This window comes from Sebastes fasciatus, chromosome 15 (assembly GCF_043250625.1).
Source record: "Sebastes fasciatus isolate fSebFas1 chromosome 15, fSebFas1.pri, whole genome shotgun sequence".
Lineage (NCBI taxonomy): Eukaryota > Metazoa > Chordata > Actinopteri > Perciformes > Sebastidae > Sebastes > Sebastes fasciatus.
Genome location: NC_133809.1, coordinates 26,248,756 through 26,274,422, shown reverse-complemented (window position 1 = coordinate 26,274,422; position 25,667 = coordinate 26,248,756). Strand labels below are relative to the sequence as shown.

General features: G+C 41.7%; 1 protein-coding gene across 1 annotated transcript; it reads left to right on the top strand.

Moving 5' to 3' along the window:
- The first annotated feature begins 1,295 nt into the window (after positions 1 to 1,295).
- wdr43 (WD repeat domain 43) lies at positions 1,296 to 24,740 on the top strand. Its single transcript, XM_074661353.1, has 18 exons — positions 1,296 to 1,581; positions 2,737 to 2,871; positions 3,569 to 3,690; positions 6,454 to 6,574; positions 8,523 to 8,641; positions 8,750 to 8,852; positions 9,077 to 9,141; positions 10,685 to 10,844; positions 11,649 to 11,735; positions 11,894 to 12,019; positions 13,014 to 13,163; positions 13,531 to 13,617; positions 13,729 to 13,760; positions 14,963 to 15,026; positions 15,751 to 15,864; positions 19,253 to 19,322; positions 23,077 to 23,138; positions 23,792 to 24,740. The coding sequence occupies exons 1-18, from the start codon at positions 1,372 to 1,374 to the stop codon at positions 23,930 to 23,932; spliced, it is 1,968 nt and encodes a 655-aa protein (XP_074517454.1). The 5' UTR covers positions 1,296 to 1,371; the 3' UTR covers positions 23,933 to 24,740.
- The last annotated feature ends 927 nt before the right edge of the window (positions 24,741 to 25,667 follow it).

The window sequence follows — 25,667 nt, the reverse complement described above, 5'->3', positions numbered from 1 at the left end:
TCTATCTATTTATATGCATATACACAGGTTTTGCTGTTACGAGGAGACCTGAAGGCAACCTGCTTGTTGGGGTTGTCTGGCAGCAGCAGCAGCAGCAGCCAAAGGGAGGGGGCGGTGCTCCTGACTAGTGATGGGAATTACGGCTCTTTTAGTGAGCCAGATCATTTGGCTCAGCTCACCAAGAGGATCCGGCTCTTTCGGCTCCCAAACGGCTCTTAGTTTTACCACTTCTGCCTTTTATAATTCAGCCAAATTTAGCGCTGTTTTGACCTATGATTAGTATGTGTGCACATATATCACTTAAATTATTCAATATAATTATACTAAACCTTTTAATTTCCAGAATACCATCATTTTACATGCTGCTTCGTTTCCGACTGTCACTCATCTTGTCTGCTACTTGTCTTGCACTCCTCTCTTTCTCTCCTCCTCTCCCTCCTACTCTGTACCTGTAGACTGTCAACACCCCACCGCCTCTCCCTGCTTGATGCTATGATCCTTGTCAGTCATCACCTGATTGGTCGCACGGACGTCATTAACACAACATTCAGTCACAGTCAGTGCATGGAGTGCTCGTGGCGCGGAGAAGATCATCCTATCATTCTGCCTTGAATGAATTAAAGAGAAAAGAAAAAAAGAAAAACGGCTCTCGGACGGGAGCCGGCTCTTATCGTTCACTTAAAAGTAGTGATGGTGAGATGAAGCTTCATGAAGCATTGAAGCTTTCCAGCAAATTGGTTCAGAAAAGGGTTCATTTCTCAAGGCTTCATGTGCACACGAAACCACCTGGTGGTCAAAGAGTGTACAGCAGGCAGATATGATCTTAACCATGTGATCTGTGATATACTGTAAATCTATTACCATGTACACCATTTATATCTATATAATATATAATATATTTTCTATTTTCTTGTAAGTATATTATGAGTATATAACATACATGTATAATAAACTGTAATTGTATAGTAGTGTAGTGTAATATAATATAATAATGGCAGGAGGAGTAATATTAGTGTTCTGTGTCACTTCTGGAAAGTGTCATTGGTTTAACCAGTGAAGATCTGAACCACTTCATGAACCAGTGAGCGGTATGCAGCGAGGCTTCGGACGTCATCAATGACGTAATTGGTCTAAAACGATACAAGCCTTGATGCGCGCATCGCGGAGAACTTTCTGGATTACTCGACACACGCTCCTAAGCCTCGGCACAGCACGTAACATCACAATTTAAAAGAGCCGGCTCTTTGAACCGGCTCGTTCGCGACCGACACATCACTCCTCCTGATACTGCTACTGCGCATGTCCCTCAGACGTCCACACGTGGTTGGTTCTGTGTAAACCACGCATACAGACGCAGCAGCGGTCTCAGAAATGGCGGCCGACGGTGGCAGCTCTTCGCTGCTGCAGCTACCTTGCGTTTTCTCACCAAAATCACGACAATACCTAGCGCTGTGTGCCCAGGACGGCAGACTGCGTATCTGGAACACAGATAGTAAAACACTTCACCAAGAGTTCGTGCCTTCAGCCCATTTGAGTGCAACTTGTGTCTGCATAGCCTGGGGACCATGCCGGACAGTCAAGGTACGTGAGGCTGCTCGAAGCCAGGCCCTAGTAAGCTATAGCTTCAGTTTCCTATAGAAGTGAGCACAATAAATGCAGAAAAAGTGTCACTATTCTTAAAGGAGATGCTACAGAAAGCTTTCAGCTACGTGTTAACTGCGGGAGGCTTTCATGTGTCCGACACAGAGTTAACTAGCCACGTTAGCAGCTAGCTAGCTTTCACCAGCTGCGCACATGTTAGTCCCACATGGTAGTCTAGTGTAGGAAACATGGGACAGTGTTTTAATCTGCTGTTTCAGGGTGATCTAATTCTAAAGAATACTTGGAGTTAACCACATTAACCCGATCATTTGTTTCTCACTCTATAAAGACGGTTAGTTCTGTAAATAAAGTCGTTATTAAAGTTAACCCAGCAAAAGCTTCAGGAGCGTGTGCCACCATGACACTTTCTGGGAGGTGAGGTTAGAAAAAAGTTTCACCTCAGTTTTTATGCACCAAATATTTGGAACAAGCTCCCAGAAAACTGCAACTCTGAGTTCTTTTAAATCAAAGCTTCAAACTTTCCTGTTTGCTGCTGCCTTTTATTAAACCAGATCATTATCTAATACTGCACTAGAGCTTTTACTCTTGTGTTATATTCTATTTTAGCTTCTATCCTAGCTTTTGTTTTTATTTTCTAATCTTTTTAATGTTTTTATAACTGTTTTAATTATGTCTTAATGTAATGTAAGGCACTTTGAATTGCCCTATTGCTGAAATGTGCTCTACAAATAAAGCTGCCTTGCCTTTCCTCAGTGTTAATGCTGGCTATTGGCAATTTGTAAACCCAAGTAAAGTTTAGTTTAGTAGTTTTATGACAGATGTTTAAATATTGAATCGTGATTATGGTTTTTAATAGTGTAAGGAATGTGTTCATTGTGTCCAGGTGTGTCCACTACTTAGTAATAGGTTGCTGAGCCAAGCACATTTTTCAAATGTCAATTACTAGTATTCAGTCATTTGTTTTTATCAGCTGTCACAGTGCTGGTATAGATTGTTAAACTGGTCAGTGGTGTAATAAACTGAGATTTTAAGACAAGTAAAGACATAGCCTCCATGTGTATTACACCATACTTGTATCATTATTTGTGGTGTTTTAAGTAGGATTACATTACATATTATGTGCTGTGTTTTCAGGAGGGGCCTCAGAGGAAGAAGAGGAAATCGGAGCCAGGTCAGGTGGAGGAGAAGGCAGACCTGTTGGCGATGGGCACAGCAGCGGGCAGTGTGCTCATCTACAGTACAGCAAAGGGAGCACTGCACTGTACCCTGGTGAGTCTGACACTTTCATCCTCGTTTGTATACTACATCCTAATTTGTTTGTCCTATTTTTCTTTCCGCCTGGGAAAGGTTACTTCATACAGTTCATGACGATATCTTTGCATGTGGAGAATCTGTAACCTGGAAATTAATTTGAATGTTTTTATGAATTTGTATTAGGGCTGTCGACCGATTTCAAATATTTAATTGTGATTAATCACATTTTTTTCATAGTTAATCGCAAATTAATCACATAGCTGTCTCAGTGTGCTGACTTGACTATGACTTGTCCCAAACGACATGTGATTATCATAAAGTGGGCATGTCTGTAAAGGGGAGACTCGTGGGTACCCATAGAACCCATTTACATTCACATATCTTGAGGTCAGAGGTCAAGGGACTGCTTTGAAAATGGCCATGCCAGATTTTGTATAATTTTGGAGCGTTATTTAGCCTCCTTGGCGACATGCTAGTATGACATTGTACCAATGGATTCTTCAGGTTTTCTAGTTTCATACGATACCAGTATCTTCAGTCTAGCTTTAAAATTGACCCCGCTACAACATAAAAATCGTACTGCGTTAAGGAAATTAGTGGTGTTAAAACGAATTTGCGTTAACTTTGACAGCCCTAATTTGTATTAGTGTTCAGTTTTGAATAATAGGATAATTTGTTTCCCACTGCTAACTTATCATTTTCTGTCTGCCAGGATGGAGGCCATAGTGGAGGAGTGAATTGTGTCGAGTGGCACCCTGAAGACAGTTTATTATACAGTGGCTCAGATGACACAAACATCATAGAGTGGGACCTGCAGACAGGCAAGGCGCGAAGGTCAGTATCTACTTTATTACACTTTATTCTGTGCTGGTGGGAGTCACTCCATTCACATCACGATCCCACCACTCCAGGCTCCGATTCTGCCATCCACACACACCTCCGTACAGAAGTAGCAGCCTTTACTCCACAGTTGTCATAGTCATTTTTATAGTATCTTTTTTCCATATTGTTATTGTAATTTTTATATTCAAAATTTATGTTCTTGGCTTTTGCAGCACTTTGCCTGTGTTTTTATTTCCTCTTTAAGCTGAAGTAGGCAAGATTGGAGAAAATATAATTGAAAAGAAAATATTTTTGTGAAACGGTCGCTATATCCTGACAGCAGTACATGAAAGAGGTAACCTGGAAAAAACAAACATGTGTCCTCCGGTGCTCCTAAAGGCACCTGCAATATTTCACATATCGGAGGAAAACAACCAATCAGAGCCGAGCTGGAGTCTGCCGTCCAGCCTCCGTCTATGAGAGCCGGCTGTCAATCACTCACAAACTCCTACCGAATGGTCAAACTAGGCAGCGCTGATCAAATATGAATCAATATTCTGTTACTGTAATGCCTATTTATCACCTCAAATGTTTTCAGAAACATCTTGTAGTGTACTGTTTAGCTGTAAAATGAGAAAGCCATGTTGAGAGAGGGAAAGCCATGCACCGCTCACATGGCCGGAGCACAGCCAATAGCAACGCTCTCTCTCTGAAATGACCTGTGATTGGTCAAAGTCTCTCTTCACGGGCTAGATTTCCTAGAGCCTGAAAACAGAGCCACGAGGAGGTGCAGAAGTCTAGTTTTCTCTCAGAACTCTTTAATTATAATATGCTGAGAGGTTATTATGGAATTTTTGCCCAATGATGCCAAAAAATGTTGCCTACTGAAGCTTTAATATGTTTGTCTGCACCAACACCGAGGCAAATTCCTTGGAGGTGAATAACCGACTGTACTCTTTCTCCTCGTCCTCGTTGGGGCTGAGCTATATATCGGTATAATATCAATATCGTGATATGAGACTAGATATCGTCTTACATTTTGGATATTGTAATATGGCGTAAGTGTTGTAGCGGTTTTAAAGGCAACATTTCAATAAAGTGATTTAATTTTCTGAACTTACCAGACTGTTCTAGCTGCACTATTATTTGCCTTCACCCACTTAGTCATTATATCCACATTACTGATGATTTATCGAAAATCTCTGTGTAAATATTTTGTGAAAGCACCAATAGTCAACCCTACAACATCGTTGCGTTATCGAGGCATTTGGTCAAAATTATTGTGATATTAGATTTTTTTCACCCAGCCCTCGGCCTCATTAGTATCTGCATCATGAATTCGCTGGCTTCCACTGCACATCAACTTATAAACAAAGCTGTAAATGCGGACTTCAGTGGCCTAAATCCGAATTCAGCATCAAGGCTTGCAGTGTGAATGTAGCCTTAGATATCTAATATGTTAAAAAAAAAGGAACATATCACATCCAGAGAGAGCTGCAGTCTGTAGTACAGTGCCAGATGAAATGGGGAAAGTATCATAACAGCGGCTTGTATATCCGCCGTCTTTGGTTTCCCTTTTTGAATAACAAATACAGACTACCGCTGTTGGTGTGGTGAGTTATTTCATCTCACGCAGGTGCAGGATGTACGGGGTAGTTGGCCGTTGACTGTAGTCTTTGCGGTGTGTTCGAGTGCAGCTTTTTGGCCGAGACAACGGCGACGTGAGGCGACGCAACGGTCGGCCTTTATCGCCGCTGGTTCTTTGATGTCGGTTGGTTTGTCTGGGCCTCAAGAACGCTAGCTAAATTTACCACAGATAGCTTCAGTAGAGGGTTTGCATTGTGATAACAAGGGCCAGTGGGTGCAAATCCTTCCAAGGAAATAACAGACTGGCTGTGGGACACAGTCAGTTCTGCTGAATGGAGTGCCATAAGTTATTGATTATCTGGTTTGATTAAAACAAAACCAAAGGACGTCTCGACTTTGATTAACTACCAACTTTTTTTTTACTGCTGCTGCATCTGTTTTCATACGCATTGCTGTAAACTTTCAGCTTCTTGTATACTGTCAAACAATCACCTGTACTTTGCTCAAAAAGAATGGTGTGTTTTAAGAGCACCTCTCTGAACAATGGAACTGTTATAACCATTAAACAGCCCATGATATTTCCTTACCAAAGCAGTTGCTATTGGTCTCAACTTCTCCTAGAAAAGACACGGATAGTTTGAAAGATCAGAATGTGGATGCGACCTAACGGCAGCTCTACCGCCGACGTCGGGACCCGACACTTAAATACACCAACAAGCCATAACATTGAAGGCTCTACCATCATGCATTTAGTATTTCATCATAAACACCGTATTCCTCCAGTGATTTAGTAGCAGCACAGTCAGCGGATACAATCACGAGCCGTAATGTCACCATGAATCCTCACTAAAGCCCATTCGTGCACCCACAAAATGGTTTGGAGAGTGGTGAGAGCGTTTTGTACATTTCTTTACTGCTATCAGATGGAGTGCAATAGTAAATGTAATGCTGTTGAATGTAGCCGTAAAGTTTCAGGCTCTTCACATACATACACCAAAGCGAAACGCTGGAATGAAAGACTCGGTAGAGAAAGTGCTACTTAGATCTGACAACGGAGAACAAAGCTTGGTGCTTGTGATGTCGACAGGGAAACAAATGTAATCCCATAAAAATGCAGTTAGAAGATAAACCTTCCTCAAAATGCACAAACACCCAGTAGTCATTGTGTCTTTTCTTTGTTTCCCCCAGTAAGTGGAAGGCGGACCGTGCAGCAGTGACCAGTCTGTGTGTGAGCCCCGATGGCAAACTGCTGCTCTCAGCCGGTCAGATCATCAAGATGTGGGACTTGGACACCAAGGAGGTTTACAGGGTGAGTGTCACGTTTACACATCTTATTTAGTTTCATATCTGTTGATTTATTACCCCAGAGGCCTTTACTATGAAGCAGGATTTGGGGTTAGCGAGGTAACTTCAGGTTTAACTCCTGAGTTTTCTATCCTACGACTGTGGTTCACTTCTTACCGGGTTAGATCAGTATAAGCTACCATGGCTCCGGAGCAGGTTATGTTCCAGATAAAAGATTTACTCGTATAAAAGCACCGCCTACTGACCAATCAGAGCTCGATGCGCAGATCGAATGATATTACACAAATACGAAGAAGTTAAAATCCCAATCCCGGCTAAAAGCAACACAGTTTTAACTGACAAATGCAGGAAGGACAGCTGGATGTATGTGCTTACCTTTTTGAATTATATATATATTTTTTAATCGCTCTCAAGTCCGTTTAACAGTGAGACGCAGCTGAAAGAAGGCTGAAATAGTCATACACGCCACATAATTTTCAAAGGGTATAATGTACACTACTGTAATATATTCATCTTTTCTACTTTGAAAGCTTTTTATTATATCACTGCCCCATCTAGACGACTATATCTGACTTTTGAATATTCCGTTAAATTTATAAGTTAATTTCCGCATTCACACATCATAATTTTTTCTTTTGTCAGCTGTCCTTACTGCATTTGGCAGCTTCAACATTAGTCTGTATTATGTGTTTAACTTCTTAATATTTGTCTAATATGATAGTTTGCTCTTCCTTTGTAAAATCTGCCGCTCTGCTGTCAGTAGACTTGTCCATGTTTGTGATTGGTCACATGCTGCAAACACCGCGCCTTTTATGTGAGCGCGCTCGTAGCCAGATTGACAAACCCTCGGTTGATTTGCCGAGTTGATAACCACCGTCGTAGGACCGCTTAGCGGGATCGCAGTTGTTAGGGTTAGTTTTAAGCGAGAAGATACCCTGGGTATGTTGAACTTGCTTCGTGGTACAGGCCTCTGGATCAACTATTGTGGGTTTTAATGTTATATGCTAGAAGACACACTACAGAATATACGCTATTAAGTGCAAATATCTGATTCCAGTAGAGATGACCGGCCGATGAGTCTTATATTTCCGATATTTTTGGCGATCATATTTATAGTGGCACGGACATTAACGTCATACACACACGCATGTCGTCGACGTGGAAGTTCTTCAGTGTTGCAAGTGCAAAATAAGCCGTAGAAGAACAACCTTAAAATATTTGAAACAACTAATTTAATCAGACACTTGTTATATTGTAATTAATTCCCATGATGCTGCTCAGAGTCATCACAGTGACCAGCTTGTCTGCTGACCGCACAGGGTTAAATATAAAATAGATATTATAGAGGGAATTATGACCTGTTTAACTTCCCTAACACTAAGCCCTAAGCGGCTTATAATACATAATTAAAACTAGCAATGCCAAGATTTTTTTTAAAAAATCAAATAGTTTAATAAGAATACAATCATTTATTTCCTAATGATTTGAATTGTGTGTTTTTTAGGTCTACAGCTAACGGTTATTTCATTATCTATTACTCTGCAGATTATTTTCTAGATTAATCGCTGAATCTTTTGAAATAGTTGCAGATTATTTTTCTGTCGATCGACGAAACAATTAATCAACTAATTGTTGCAGCTCCAGTGTTTTTAGATGACAATAACAAAGTAAATGGATAACATTTAGAATTTGACGATTTACATTGACTTCGGGACGGTCAAAATAATTTTTGGCACGGTTGCGGGATGGTGGTTAAAAAAGTTAGTGTGGAGCTTTGCTGTCCATTAAATGTCTTAGAAAATCGGAATAGGAAGGTCAGAAAATTGCAATCAGTGCATCTCTAGATCCCAGTTTAGTTGGAGAGAAACGATGAGGCTTATAAACCAGTCAAACTGATGTTTTCAGCAGAATTGATTCAAATGTCCTGCTCTTTGTCATCGTTCCCTCTGCAGAAGTTCACAGGCCACTCCACGGCTGTGACGACCCTTCGCTTTGCCACCACGCGACCTCCCGACAGCAACGGTCTCTATTTCCTGTCTGGTGCTGCACACGAACGACTGCTCAGTGTTTGGTGAGTGCCCGTTCCCTGTTGTTGGTGACATCATTCAAAATCTACTGCTGTTTGTCTGGCTTTGATTGCCATGCTCATTTGAACTGACACAAAGTCGTCTCACTGCAGGCAAGTACGACAAGATGGGAAGGACAAAAATTCAGTCGTGTCCTTCACACTGACGGACGAGCCGCGACACATCGACCTCGTCGCGTCCACCACCAAGGAAGAGGTCAGAGTTGACAAAATGTCTTCACATTACAGACGTCTTAATGTATACTAGGAGTGTTAACGATTATATGTATTTGGAGAGAGCGTGGGATTTAAGCACTTGCTTCAAGCTTTCCTAAAGTGTTCCTCCCTGTGGTGTAATTATGGAGCTACACAGACATATTGCCTGTTTAATGTAACCTATTTACCTTGTGTGAATGTTTGCGTGTTATCTGTTTCCCACAGGCGGTGAGGCTGGCAGTGGTGTGTAAGGACGGACAGCTGCATCTCTTTGAGCACTTTTTAAATGGGTAAGCCCTTAAAACACTGCATACTGTACTAGGCAACAAATGGCAGTGTTAGGTAACTAACATTTGAGCACTTGGAAAAAGCAATTACTTTTTTATGTTTAAGAGACATTATGTATTCCTCTCGCTGTTTCTCCGTCCATAACGTTTGATTCAAACAAAGCCAGCATCTCAAACTGAAAGAGTGGGTTGCTCTTCTGTTACAGCTCTACTCTGAATAGTTAAAACTTTTAGATGCAGAGCACCTCCATGGAGGCTGAAAGTCATTTTCACATTTGGTGTGTTTGCCCCCTAGAGGCTGTTAGAGGACATTGCACTGCTAACAGATTGAGACACTGATCACTTCTCTTCTCTGCAGTGATTCTAACGTTGTGTTGAATAATGAATCTCATCTAACCCATTTTATACGATGTTGTATACAGGGTTTATGCTATACTTTTACTTTCTGCACGGTGGTGCAGTGGTTAGCACCGGCGCCTCACAGCTAGAGGGTTGCAGGTTCAAATCTGGCTTGGGGCCCTTCTGTGTGGAGTTTGCATGTTCTCCCCGTGTTAGCGTGGGTTTTCTCCGGGTACTCCGGTTTCCTCCCACAGTCCAAAGACATGCAGGTTAGGTTAATTGTTGACTCTAAATTGCCCGTAGGTGTGAATGTGAGTGTGAATGGTTGTCTGTCTCTATGTGTCAGCCCTGTGATGGACTGGCGACCTGTCCAGGGTGTACCCCGCCTTCGCCCAATGTTGGCTGGGATCGGCTCCAGCCCCCCCCCCGCGACCCCTAACGGGATAAGCGGTTGCAGATGGATGGATGGATAAAATAACCTACATTTGACATAACTTAAAAATAAATTATATGAAGTAGTCGGAATAAATAAAATAATTGACCAGTCAGTTCGTTTTCCACCTTCGTCCAATTCCAAGGGTTGTAGCCTACCCAATAGTTTGAAGATTCACTCGGAACGTTAACATTAAAATTATTAATAATAACTTACCGAAACATTGCGTGCAGTTCACCTTCTCTTCTCCTCTCTGTGTCTCTCAAACACGTACACACTCACAGCCAGCGTGGCGCCGCATCTTTGTAATTGTCCAAAAGTCAAAATTTTATTGAAGAAACATAGATGTAATCATTATTTATATCATAATTATAGTGGCTTGGTCCGAGCCACTTTGTTTATTTCACATTTACAGTCAGCTGGCTGTGTAGGAAGACCGGCTTTTTTCACACATGTGAATGGACAGCCAGCGGACCGTGAGGAGATATTTGCTGAATACGACAACATGTTTTGGATTAGAAGCACAGCGGAGTGGAGGCGTTTAAACTTTTGTATAATTTTTATATTTAGTTAATAATTAAGTTTTCTTAACGACATTTCTTACAATATTAGGCCATTTAATATGCTACAACTGAATTTATTTATTTATTTGATCATTTAATCTGCCAGACAACTACACGTGACGGCGGCAAAAAGTCGGCATATGCCGGCTAACGTAAACGCTGGTTGTATACTAGCCTTGCTCATGTCCTGTCTAAACATCTGTCCCCTCAGGCCCTGTAAGAAGCCGTTGTCCCCCTCATCTACGGTGCAAATGTCAGACACAAAGGACTCCCCGGTGCCGATCCCACTGCTGGCCGCCGCCCTCGGAGCTGATACGCGGACGGTGATGATGGCCTACGGCAACCACCTACAGCCTGTGATGGAGAAAGTGGTAAGTACACAGGAGGCTGCGGAAATGCACGCGTTTCACTACTAGAATTAGACCACGATGAAGATGGGCTTGGACAGCCATGTTTTGTTTCGCTTCACTTCTTCTCCATATCTCCTTTATAGAAGAGTTGTGTGTTCTTGTGCTGTATAAGCAACCGGACGAAAGATCTTACTACATTTTCCTGGAAGTCAGAAACATATGGCTGTGACTTGTATTCCACATGTTGGATAATAATTAGGGCTGGGACGACAGCTTATCTCCCGATTCGATACCATCCTGATACTTGGGTGCCGGATCAATATGTATTGCGATTTTTAAGTGCTGCGATTCGATATTACATTTATTGCATTTTTTTTAACACTAGACCATGAGAAAGAGTTGAATCATACACTTCTAGGGACTTTTACTTTGGAAAATCTCTATATTAATACAGTAAAAATTGATTTTCAGGATGTATGTAGTCAGAGATGTCCTGAAGTCAAATATATCAGTCATTGTCAGGAATTATTTATTACATTATTTTACAACAACCCAAAAATCAAAGAATAAAGACATTTCCCTCATGTATTAGTGGAAACACAATGTTTTATACTTCTGGTGAATATAATCCACTCAATCTTATTTCCATACATGTATGTTGTATATAAATATCCCTTTAACACCTTATTTTGAAAACCAGACGTAAGATGTTAATCAGCTTTGGTAGCTTCAGAGAAATGTTAAGTTGCTATTGTCAGCCTTTAAAAACCTGCATTCGCCAAGCTGTTGATTGACCTGCCATGCTCCCTCCTCTTATCTGTTCAGGAGATCAACACAGCAGAGCGACACGTCTGTTTGACCCGGGATGTTCAGACCAGCTTGTCCCTCTCCATGGAGACCACCGTTTCCAAGGTAACAATCAAGTTTTCCTGTCTTTTAATATGAGTCAAGAAGACTGACGTAGCCTGGGCATGTTCTCCACACACCCTTTATATGGTCTTACTTGCCAATCCATTAAACTATAACTGTGACTGAGGATGAAAAGCTGAGGTTTTGTTTCTGTGTTCCAGGTGAAAACCCCAATTGTGAACGCCAAGAGCAGAGTGTTGGTCCCAGGGCTTCCTGGTCACCAAGCCCCCGTCAAGGGAACCCCACAGGGGTCAGAGAAGAGGAAAAAAGACACAGACACCAAAGAGGTGGGTTCACTGCGTCTCTGATGGCTTTTTGGCTCAGACTCCAAACAACTTGTTTGCATTTCAGAGTTGGTGCAGGGGATTAGTCACCGAGGTTATAATAGTTTTGAATTGTAAATTATTTTTTGACTTTTCGATTTTATTTTAGTTTTAGTTAGTTTTTCAGAAAGGTTTAGTTTTTATATATTTAGTAGGGTTGTCAAATTTGACCCGATAATAACACGTTAACGCAAATTCATTTTAACGCCACTAATTTCTTTAACACATTAACACAACTTGTGATTTTTAGGTTGTAGCGGGCTCAGTTTTAAAGCTAGAGTGAAGATACTGATGTTATATGAAACTAGAAAACCTAAGAAATCCATTAGTGATGATGATTGTCATACTAGCTTGTCGTGAAGGAGGCTAAATAACGCTACAAACAAGTCATAGTTAAGTCAGCACACTGACACACTGACATCTGTTGCCTGTTGGGCTTGAGTTTTTCATGTTATGATTTGAGCATATTTCTTTTGCTAAATGCAGTACCTGTGAGGGTTTCTGGACAATATCTGCCATTGTAGTGTGTTAATTGATTTCCAATAATAAATATATACACACATTTACATAAAACGAGCATATTGGTCCACTCCCATGTTGATAAGAGTATTAACTACTCAACAAATCTCCCTTTAAGGTACATTTTGAACAGATAAAAAATGTGCAATTTATCGTGATTAAATATTTGAATCGATTGACAGCGCCAGTGCTTATCAAAGGATAAGAAACAGTTTAATGTACTGGAGAAAATCTTCTCTGAAATCATTTTCACATTCTGGCTACACTGAATACAAACTGTGAGAACATGTTAAACATAGTGCTTTGCATGCCTTCAGACTCGTTTTCGTGATAAATCTGTGTGATATTGTGTTAAAGCTGGCTAAGATGGGTACATTTAGTGTGTGAACTGATATCAGCCAATTCCTGTTTGACCTAAAACCTCTCTGTCCTTCTGTAGATGTCGATAGCGGAGCGACTAGGTGAAATCGATCTGTCTACAGTCTCCGGCGGGAAGGGGACTCCTAAAGGGACGGCCTCTTTACAGACAGACAATTTTGCAGTGCTGCTGGTGCAGGGCCTGGAGAGCAACGACGCCAACATCCTAAATGTAAGTGTTCTTCCCACAGTCTGAGCTCTGAAAGGAAACATTCAAGTTTGATAAATGGAGAAGTGAATTTCCTCCATTTGGTTTGCCCACAGATTTCTGCTCATTTTCCATTCAGAAGGTTAAAAGGACATGTACTACCAGCCAAAAGTTTAATTCATTTGGGTGTGAACATTTTAAACCCAAATCCCTAAAACATCTGTCACACCAAGTCTGGATGTTTCTGCTTCCGTAAGCTCAAACTTGTAAAAGCTTTTACAATTAAGCAGGTTGACCTGAATGTCCTGGGTGACACAAAACATGAGCCTCTCCTTTATATTAGTCAAATCTTAATATCTTAGTTTTTTTCCCCTCCCTTTCTCTCCCACAGAAAGTTTTTCAGACCCGTAAAGACATGGTGATAAAGAAAACGGTTGCTCGGTTACCCCTCCCTGCTGTTTTACCTTTGGTGGAAGAGGTGAGTCTCTCTACTGTACAAACCACTGCATATTTATTCCTCAGTGAAGTTAACTCTGTTTTAATGGTTCACTGCAGTTTTTAAATCAGCCCTTTATCTCCTCTCCTGTAGATCACAAAGAGGCTCCAAGGGCATCCTTTCATGTAAGTCCAAGCTTTACAGATCAACTGTAAGCATTCAAGTGGCTTCAGTTGACAGTGTCTATACATCAGACCGACACATACGGGTACTTCGCAAAGAGTCAGAGCCGCGCCACCTTTTGGGGGATAGAAAAATCGAAGATCCCGTAGACTTCAACGCAATTTGACGCGTTTAATTTATCATTTTGACAAATTCGTATGCATTCATCTCTTGTTATACAAACGTTTGTTATACAAATGTTTGTTTTACACGCGTCTAATAGTTATTTTGCGATCTTGCCTGAACCTGAGTGATCGCGATACCTTAATAAATTTAAGGTTGAACGCCGCCATGTCCCTTCAGTCTCCTCCCGTCCCACACAGTGGCAGGATATTGCTTAACCAGACTTGTATACATATTTGATAGAATCATGTTAGGCTAAATGTTGTCCGAAATCAAGATGTTATAACCAACATGTTAATAGCCAACTGTTTGATCTATAGGCTGAGACGACAGTCTGATGCTGCTATAATGTTAATTAATTACTGCAGCAGCCTCCCACCGTAGCTCCCGTTAGCTAGCCATGCTAGTTACTGTCACCAGCATCATTTGCCACACTGACAGTGAATATTCTGCTTTGATTTGAGGCACATATCGTATGTGCCTCAAATCAAAGCCTCACTCAACCCGCTACACAACAGCTTTTCGCCATTTTCTCTCCTGTGATGGCGAGTTTCTTTCCCCCAAACGGGAGCGCAGCCTCGGAGATGACGCCATGCTGGTCTGGTCTATAGCTTGGAGCCCTAGAGGCCCTCTATTATATCTTTTTTAGGTCATGGCAGGGAAACAAATCCGAGATCAGCGTTTTTAGATTTATTGTTGGTGCAACCAACTACACAGCAACTCTTCAGCGTAGCGTTATTACTATTACCGGTTTGTTCAAAGTAGAAGTTTGGAGACATGTTTCAACTTCTTCTGTTTACTCTGTTACCGTCTATGAGGGACACGGGATTGTTTTCTCCTAAAAGCGGGGGTTGTCATGCGAGAGTACTCTGGATGACGTATTACCGGTCTGATGTATACTGATTAGAAATAAGTCACTAATGCAGACGGTGATGTTTGTGTTGCTGATTTTTACTTTCCATTATAAAAACATGTTGATCATTTACAATCATGAAGTTCTGACTCCCACCTGACGGCATATTCATTTTGTTCCTTCCCACAGGGCGGTTTTAATGGTACGGTGGCTCAAGGCCGTGCTCATGCACCACACATCATACCTGGCATCGGTGAGTTACCATCATCACATTGTGCCCATACGAAGCCACCAGACTCCAGTTTGCATCTGCTTGTTTGACTTGTACCATAATGTCTTCTGTTCAGACGGCACACTTAAGACTCTCCACGGTCTACACAGTGCATAATGTGATTCCCCTAAGCACAGCACACAGCAGTTTAAATAACAAGCATACAAACAAACGCACAGCACCCTTCCCCTTGTAGACATTCATGTTTAATCTGTTAGATCTGCAGCCATTACCTCCCACCACACAGCAGAGATTATGCGATTGCCTGTGTGTGTCGACTCCAACCAAAATATCTCCATAACCAGCAGCTGAATACCCATTTATTATGCACATTGATGCTGGAAAGATGAGGAAACCCTGTGTGACCTTTACCATATCACTGTCAGTCGGCCAACGTTTTGATTTTCAGCTGACATATCCCCTGACCTGTGAGGTCATACAGACGGAACATTTGCTGTTCAGGTTGATCTTAACAAGAGAAAACCTTACCCTTTCTATGAACTGTTTTCTTCAACTTTCTACACTTTATAAATGTGAGTTCAAGTCTGCTGGCTAGCCTTATGTATACATTATAGGAAAGCATTAAGTAATGGAGAATGTGAGACCTTGACAGAAGTCTGCTCATCGTCGAGTGCCGTCTTGTTTGTGTGTTTTCTGCTGCTGAAATGTTTTTACCTCCAACTAATCCATCTGTGTATCCCAACAGCTGCCAGACCTGGTTTCCCAGCTGGGAGTGCTTTATCACATGATTGAGAGCAGAGTGAAGATGTTCCACAAGCTAACGAAGCTGCACGGGAAACTCTATCTCCTGATGACACAGGTAGGTGTCAACCATGTACACAAATGAGCACAGTATCTTAAGTGTTTTTATGAATGGACTCTGATGTTATAGGTATGAATCGGGTGGTAGCGATAGCTTAGATTCTCCTACTTGATGATGATGTGGTGCCCAATAGCGCCCTGCAAAAGTGCAAAATGTCCTCCCAGCTCATTGTTGGAAACTTGACTGAGTTCCCAAACATCACCTGTGGGCAGAGAGGATTCTTGCATTTGAGTTAGGGCTGCTCGATTATGGCAAAAATCATAATCAAGAATATTTTGGTCAACGTTGAGATCATGATTATTTAACACGGTTACTCATTGACTTTGGAACCAACATCCATTTAGAAAGAACAATTTTTAGCCTACGTTTTAAAGTTAAATGCATCATTGTGGTGCCATTTGGGGGTAAAATTAAAGGGCCAATGTGTAGCATTTCGGGGATCTATTATCAGAAATGGAATATCATATTAATAACTTTTCTTTAGTGTATAATCACCTTAAACTAAGAATTGTTGTTGAGCCCTTCATATCTACATAGGGAGCGGGTCCTCTTCATGTAGTCTGTCATGTTGCTCCACCAAGTTTCTACAGTAGCCCAAAACGGACAAACCAAACACTGAGAGAGAATCTTTAACGTTTTTACGTTACCTGAAGGCCACCGTAGTTCTCCGACAATCTTGTGAAACTGCGGTAACGTGAGCAGCAGAGTGCAAAACCGTGGCACCACGGCGGCTCACGTTACCGCAGTCTTGGAAAGGGAGGAGTGATCAGAGGGTTACTCGGTTGTACTCTTCAACCCCACCACTAGATGCTACCAAATCCTACACACTGTCCCTTTTAAGAGGCTAGCACTATAAAGAACTTTGTGCTCTTGTAAACAATTTAATCATAAACACATTGGTTGTTTAGATGTGAATAGTGATGACATGGAAAGATAGTCACACCAACGAAGCATGGTAAACGAGACGGGGGTCAGTGTTTCAAGACGGGTTGGGTGGGTTGCCGACATCGTTGCAGACCACGCACTTGGTCAGTCCGCCCCGGTTGACAGTTGTGCCGGGAGCAGGGCCCCCGTTCCCGTTCCCGTCCCCGTCCCCGTCCCCGTCCCCGTCCCCGTCCCCGTCCCTCCCCACAGAAAGAGAGCGCAGAGAGCCCTGGGAAGCGGTGGAATTTGATTATCGCCCAGCTGTAACGTGTGTGCAGTGAGTAGTTATGTACAATTCTGCCTCCGCCAGAAATTTGTCTTAAAATGCTGAGCAGTTAATTTAGTGTTTGCATATGTCTATAGATCCATTAAAGTACGATAATAAATACCGCTTGCTCTGAGGGGGAAATCCACAGGGGTTATATATGACTAACAAACATCACAGTTTACACAACTTCTCTCTTGACTAGCTGCACAAAGTTTATTTTAAATCAACTTTGAAAAACCCAATACATTTGTCAGACTACTGCTGTTTATTTATAACCTTGAGCTTAGACTTGTGCTTTCCACCCCAGTCCTCAGGCACATCTGTCCCACAAGGACAACAGTCTGTTCCAAAAATGCAAAGCCAGTACTCGTGACCTTGTGGAGAAAGTTATTTCCCCGTTGTCTCGGATGGAGCGGTCCGTTTATAGAAGCGGACAGATTCTTCCAAACGGGTTTTTAGCTACGTCCCTGACATCAGCATCACAATAAATTCAGACAAAGACGCATCTGCAGATTTTACAAGGACAAGGACCCAAAATGCAAAGTTGACAGCCTCCGTCCTTGCGGAGGAAGGTACACGGCGGGCGGGTTCTGCTCGTGAACAGACATGCCTCCTTGTAGGGTCAGATTGGCTGCGTGCTTTACATCCTCCACACAATGAATTCAGGCGCCGATGTATATTGTCCCAGTGCAATATCAGAATCCTCAACTCGCTGCATAATAAACTACAGCGCGTCGTGAATGTGAGGCTGACAACAAATCTTGGAAATTGCCACTCGTACCAGTGAAGTCGGCGTTGGAGGCATCTCCGGCAGGAATGTGACTTCACTGGATCTTTTATTCATCCTTCATTCACAAAGAATGCACATCACCTCAGTTCTTACACACCTAATCCAATGGAGTCATGAAAACGTAGAACCCCTAATTGGCTCATGTGTGCAACAGCAGGACTGAAGAGAGCCTGTGGGCTTTGAGGACTGATGAACAAACACGTAGGCAGACTGGTTTTTATCTTGCTGCCGAGCATTTAAATAGTACGAGAGCAACATTCAACCACGGGAGATCTCAAGGTGATGTCCTTTAGTAAAACTGGCTCCGTGTTGTATCACATTCCCTTTTTTATGTGAAGATGCATTTAATTAAAAAGTGACTTGTGGATAAAATCTGAAAAGAATTAGGGCTGTCAAAGTGAAAGCGAATTTAACCCAAATGTGTTTAAATGCAGCTTGCGATTTTTAGGTCGTAGCGGGCTCAGTTTTAAAGTTTGAGTGAAGATACTGGTATCATATGACACTAGACAACTTAAGGAATCCATTGGTCATAGGGATGCTAATTTAGAATTTTTTTTAAAACCGATAACCGACCCTCGTTAACCGATTATTAACCGTTAAAGCTGAAGTAGGCCAGATTGAAGCAAATATGATTAAAAAAAAAGTTATTTTTATAAAACGGTCGCTATGTCGTGACAGTACTACATGAAACGGGTAACCTGAAAAAAATCATGATCCTGTGTCTTACAGTGCTCCTAACGGCAACTGCAAGATTTCACTTATCGGAGGTAAACGGTTAATTATTAACATCCCTACTTGGTACCAACCATGTCATACTAGCTTGTCACAAAGGAGGCTAGATAACGCTCCAAACTTGGGGTTAATTTTGGCGCGGAAAAACTGGCATGGTCATTTTCAAAGTGGTCCCTTGCTCTCTGACCTCAAGATATGTGAATGAAAATGGGTTCTATGGGTACCCACGAGTCTCCCCTTTACAGACATGCCCACTTTATGATAATCACATGCAGTTTGGGGGCAAGTCATAGTCAAGTCAGCACACTGACACACTGACAGCTGTTGTTGCCTGTTGGGCTGCTGTTGTGCTATCCATGTTATGATTTGAGCATATTTTTCATGCTAAATGCAGTACCTGTGAGGGTTTTTGTGTTAATTGATTTCAAATAATACATATATGCAAGCACATTTGCCCACTCCCAGGTTGATAAGAGTATTAAATACTTGACAAATCTGCCTTTTTATAAAATAAAAAATGTGATTTATCGCATTAACTATGGACAATTATGTGATTAATCGCGAATAAATATTTGAATCGATTGACATCCCAAAAAAATATACTGTACTATCATGATCTGCACAAATCCTTCATTGGATCTCATTATACCCATCTTCTCTTTTACCACTAGGTGGCGACAAGTGACAGCAACAACACAGTTACAGATGTTGACCACACAGCTAAGCTGGTGTATGAAGAAGGTAAGTGTTCTTGTTGTGTCTCTCTTTGTATTCAGTTTGAACTAATCTGTCTCCCAGCTGTTCTTTAAAACCTTCTCCCTTGGTGGCATCACAATTATTTTTAGCCCCTTCAAATCTCATGTAGAATCACAACCATGGTCCACCTCTCAGTCCCAGTGATGATTCAGTCTGGTGAGCAGTGTGAGTGGCAGCTGACTGAAACAAAAATGATCATCTTATTTCGGTCCGTAACTCATCAGTTGTACATTTGAGATGCGTGATTGACTGGAGTGACTCCTTAAACCCCTGCTGCCGTGCAACAGGTCACACTGATTGCCCGCTGCTCTGCCAGACTACCGTTTTCTGATTATGTCTGACTGGCATTCATTATCTCGTCAATTCACCCTCAAGTCATTCAGGACTCCTCACGCGTCGAGTCAGTTCAGATTTATAAAGCCAATGTTGCCCATCACGCAGCCACTCTTGGCGATGCACCGCACGCAAACATGACTCCTGTTGCCTGGCAACCTGACCGGCAGCGTTCAGATCCTCCCCTTTGAGCGGAACAACAATGCCCCGCTCTGTTCGCTCTCATTTCTCATTACCGTACTGTATAAGACGCTTTATTGAACCACGCAGAAAATTGGCTTTCATGAAATAATTAAGCTGCGCTTTGAGTCCCCAATACCCCCGTCAGCGGTCCAGGATGTGAAGGTTCATTTAAAAACCGGAAAAGTTCATAAAGGGGGAGCTGATGAACAGGAGGTTGTTGCAGTCCTGTGAGGATGCTGCTGTGCACCGGGCTTATTATGGGTCCAACCTGGGAGTCTTGACAGGAAGCTGAGTTGTGTCAGACTTGTTAGTGAAGCATAGGCTGTGTGGACAGAATCTACAGTTAGAATTAGGGGTGTTTTCGATTCAAGATCACAATTCAATTTAAACATGTCATTGTTAGACTATGGAGTCTTGATTCGTAAAGATGAACAGGTTCTTGTTTTTATGCTCTTACAGCTGTCATTTACGCTTTCAAAATCTTCTTTAAAAAGAGAACTGAACTCCCATTTTGTTTAGAAAAGTGTTTCAAAAATTCGACTACATCAGTCTACAATATAAAAAGCTGCATCTTTTCATTATCAGCATCTGTGTGACCCACCTCAGTATATAATTACATTACAAAAACACAACAAAAATCCTTCTGCAGTGCATTAGAGTGTGATTTTGTTGCCATTTACTGTCGCACTTGTTTCTATCCTCTTTTATTCCCCCTCTCTCTCCTCTCACTCTGATCCCGAGAGTAGAGTCAGAGTGCGCTGAGAGACAGCACTCGGCTGCCCCGCTAGCTTGTTGCTCTCACTACCAATATCAGCTGCTACCAATATGAGCTGAAAAAGAAACGTGCATGTAGGCTGAAATTCAACCGTGGTGTTATTTCGTCGAGTGCAGGGCTTCGAGCTTAAGGACGTCCCAAGACCGGAAAAAATATGATCGGGGAGGATGAAAATGAATTTTGAGACGAGAGTTGAAAGAAAAATACCCGTTACATTAGAATGAACAGCGATGAAAATGACTGCACGTTTTGTGTAGCGCACCTTTATTATTTAACCTCCTTGACAACATAAACACACACACACCGTCAATGCCCGATTTGTACCGCACGTACACACACATACAGCACTACTGTACCACCGGGCGCTGACCTCACGACAGCCGCAGCGACTAAAAATGATTCCTAAGTCAATGAGGTAAGCTTTCTAGTATGAACGTTACCAGTTATCTAACGTTAGACTGTTTGATCATAATGGTGACATTACAGTTAACGCTCGCTAACGAGTCGGCGGCCAACGTTTGGATTCTCAGTGAGTGAGCCGATGATAACGTTACGTTAACTACGAGGAGTCAAAACTCTGCAACAGCTAAAATCCTGTTACTAATGTTAACCACTTATTTACTTACTCCTCTTCATCCCCTTTGGGTAATAAGACAGCAATGAGATCTCTCCATCGCATTTTGTCCGTGGCAACATGCTGCTCCTCTCCCCATGACAGGAGCATCTCGTCCTGCAACTCCTCCAACTTTAAGACTTTTAGCTAGCAGGGCCGGTTCTAGCTTTTTTGGGGCCCATATGCGAAATCTTGTTTTTTGACCAAATGCAATTCTTTTTTACACATAGAAAATAATTTAATTTAATTTGGCTGCGTTGTTAACATCAAAACAAACATGCAAATTATAAATAAAACTAAACAATAAAATTACTTTTTAAAATAAAATTAAGTGTTGGATAAATTAAAAATGTATGAACAAAAAACAAATCACTTTTTGATGTTCGATTTATGTTAAAAGTCACTTTGAATTATTAACTAATGATAATGTAGAAAAACAAATTTTAAATTTGTGACGGTCCACATTCATTTCGAGACAGTTCCGGGAGGACTAACTGAAAAGTAAGTTTAGAGCCCTGGCCTGGAAATGCAGTGACTTAATGTTAAACCAAGAGTAGGAGAGCTATGATGAGTAAGGAAATTAACTAAATGACTAAAATTAGCTCGCCGCTAGGCTAATTCATGCTGTGTAAAATGCCCCAGCCGTATGCACGATCCTGCTTTTGTTTTCAATGATCGAGATCGGAAGCTAATTTCGATCGATTTCCGATTTAGATTAAAAATAGACACACCCCTAGTTAGAATGGGTGTGATTATTGACGTTTCAGTTGCAAACAATAGTTTCTCTCTTATTGAACTGTTTGTTGGCTCTATAGTTAACATTAATTATGCACCAATTAACCATTCTGTAGCAGGAGCTGGTACAATTAGAGTAGCTGCAGAAATGTCAGAATACAGGATTAGATTTAGGCCTCTAGCCAGGGGTGATTCAGATAATAGGTCCAGATAGAACACTGTACATGTTGTTGTAGAAAACAACCACCCCCACCCCCTGACTCCAAATGATGTCACTCATTGAATTGATGGGTACGTGTCACAATAAAGGTAATAGACTCTCGCCACAGCTCGTTAGCGACCACAGCTGTCAATCATGACCTCTCACCCCTACCTTTTATGGCATCAAATAACTAATTAAAACCAAACATATCAGGGAAAATGAACACTAGAACGTAAATCAGCATGATAAGAACTACCTACAATTTTAGATACCATCTTTGGGGAAAAATGTATTTGAGTACTTTTTAGTTTGGCCCATGTCCTATCCGCTAACATGGGGGGGGGGGCAGATTTATGAGCTAAACTGCAGCCAGCCACCAGGGGGGCAATCAATATGTTTTGGCTTCAGTTTTGTGGAGCTGTCATGTCGTCCATCTTTATAGACAGTCTATAATTACCGTTGTCTAATTTTCCTGATCTACAGCTCATAAGCATATTTGCACTCATTACATACAACAGTATAATATTTAGTAACATCTCTATCAAAGTCCACTGGTGACTGTTTCACTGGTGACTGTTTGCAGCAGACGACGCCTGGCTGACCTAATGGGGCAGATAGCCTCGGCAAATCATATTGACTTTCCTCCCTCATGCACCGCACAGTCGGTATTGTTGTCACAACCAAATGGCCCCGCTCTGGTATTGAAATGCAAATATCTGCTGTCTGTGGCATGATATTTATACACAACCAAAAGCATTAAAAGGCTTTTTCGCTTTCTCTTCTTTCCTCAGCGTTTTCCTCGTGTGGGAGGGGGTTTGCACTGGCAATGATGGGAGTGGAAACAGTTTTGCAGTATTTCACTGATGGATTTGTTTTCTTTTGTGTGCCCTTTTTACAGAATCATCTGACGAAGACGAGGCCTCTGGTGACGAAGGACTTCCCGATGATGAGGACTCTGATGTAAGTTATGAGAGACCGGCCAGTTGGACAGATCCCACAAGTGTCTGCTCAAAGAAGTTAACGAAAGTAATGCTGCAAACAGCTGGAAGAACTGGCCAAGCAGTAATGTTTCCACTGTAAATTAGTGCATGTTGACAAACTGCAGACATTTTTTATTAGTAGAAGTTGGCATCTTTAGGATTTTATTGATACTTCTACTCTTTTCGATACTCCTTATCGGTTCGGTTCTTTGACTTGAGATAAATAAACAAATATTGAAGTGTTCATATTAGCTATACATATATTTTAAATATATTTAACTAGGCTAATTGTTGTATTGAGTAACAGTAATGAGCATAGTTGTCAGTTATCTTCACTTCACCTGGTTCACTTCACTGTCTCCACCGTCGCCTCTCTGCTCTGCTATTTGCTGACTTTGCTCCATGTGTGTGCTTGTGTGTGTGTGTGAGGAGATGCGCGCTGCAGCGTGATAATAAATTACACCAAAACGTTAAAAAGTAACGATAAACGAACTGGAGCTTATCAATCTCTCTAATAATTTAGCACCAGTGCCCGTTAATACCAGGTTTTGGTACCCATCCCTGCTTATTAGGCTGTCCATTTCTGAGATGAGTACTAATATAAGATGTTGGTTTTGTTTTGGTCGTTCTCAGAACTGGGAGGAGGAGGAGGTGATGGAAGAAGACAAGGAGGAACAAGCAGACGAGGAAGAGGACGATCCAGACCGCAAAACAGATTCCAAAGCAAACGGAGAGGAAGACATGGATCACGGAAACGAGAGCGAGGAGGAGTGAGAGAAAGGAACGAGGAGCAAATGCCAATCATACATAAAAATGGACCTGAAAGAGTTATATATACTTTCATTTTATTTTCATGCTTATGATTTTATTATCAGAACAAAAGTATGGTTTTACAAAATCAAGGGACACATGGTGTTGAAATGTGGGCAGCTTGGCCCTACCCCCCCCCGCCCCACCCGCCCCCCCACCACAACACAGTTCAGCCACAAGGGTGGTGATGTCACGCTCCCCGTTTTCTCCCCATCTGAGGAACAGATGAAGCATTTCGGGGAGTAGGGCAAAAAACATTCTGCAAAAAATCTAATTGAATGCAACTTCCCCCTTCTGTTGTCAGTTCAGTCGGCATCCCAGCTCCACAACCTGACGAGTTTTGCTTTGAAAATGACTGAAAAGATAATTCGGCGGTGTTCCAGTTTGCCTACACTGCAACGTGCATTCCAAATTTTTATGTTATTATGTAATAATATAGTATTATTAGAGTATATCGTATGAGCAGCTTAACCAGTAGATGAGACGGCACTCCTTCTGTTAATTCTAAAGACAACTCTGCAGGCTATCTGGAACACGCCTGGTTCAGCGGAGCTCACAGATGCAACCACAGTGCAGGTGTGGAGTTTGGGACGCAGGGGCTCTTTTGTTGTACAGAATACTGCTCGATCCAGAGGTGGGCTCGCCACGCAACACAATGCATCATGTCCCCAACACAATGTAAATCTGTATGTACAGTGAAGTGTTTGTATGAGCTCTTCCCTCTACAGCTATCCCCCCCAGAAATGCTTGGGATTAAATGAACTCCTGTAAAGTCTCGCTGTTTTTTTTGTTTTTTTTTATTTGTTTCCGGATTTGTTGCAGCCCTCTTTTGTTTTAACTGTCTTTCTTTTTTGTGCGTTTAATTTCTGGGCATGCCCCGATGTCCACTGCCTTGAACCCATTAGTCACAGGGGCAACTGAGAAAAAGGAAAATGTGAACTTTGCTCGAATAGGTGAATAAATGGGTTTTCAAAATGGCTTGCCGTGTCTGATGGGAGGGAGGTGAGAGTCCTTCCTGAATAATAATACTCTAAGGGATCATTATACTGAGGCCACACAGGATGCTGCTTTTTTTTAATCTGCCCGTTATAGGCATAGCAATAGCTAAAGGGAAGTTTGTTGAGGTCATACATATTTAAAAGTGTTCACATGCAGTGGATGTTGAGGATACAATTCTCGAGCATGGTTTCTGTAAATTCATTGTGGTATTGATCTATATTGTGAGATGGTATACTTTCTGAGAAGTCATTTGAGAAACAAGAAGAGAACATTGTTTTTGGCTAATCTACTAAATTAAATACTTAACAAAGGTACTTCATTCCATTGATCTAAAAAAATCCAATATTGTAAAGTGGTTCTGCTCGTTGATCTGCAACACTATGCACAAAGGCCCCAATGTAACCAGGTATACTACAGGGATACTGTAGGTAATACAGCATAAATGGTGTGGCAGAATCAATTAATGGGTGATACGTTTATATTGCATCTATTGTCCAAGCTTGCTCCGAAGATTAAATCTTAAATAATACAGTTTCTACTGAGCAGTGAATTTGCAGTCCGTAGGTAAAGACTTGACTCCTTTGGGACCAATCAACTGTTTTTTTCTCTTGCAAAACCAAAAAATAGAGTTTGGAAACACTTCTGATACTTCTGCTACCCAAGTAAATTTTGTGCGGAATGGGCTCATTGTCGCTTCTTG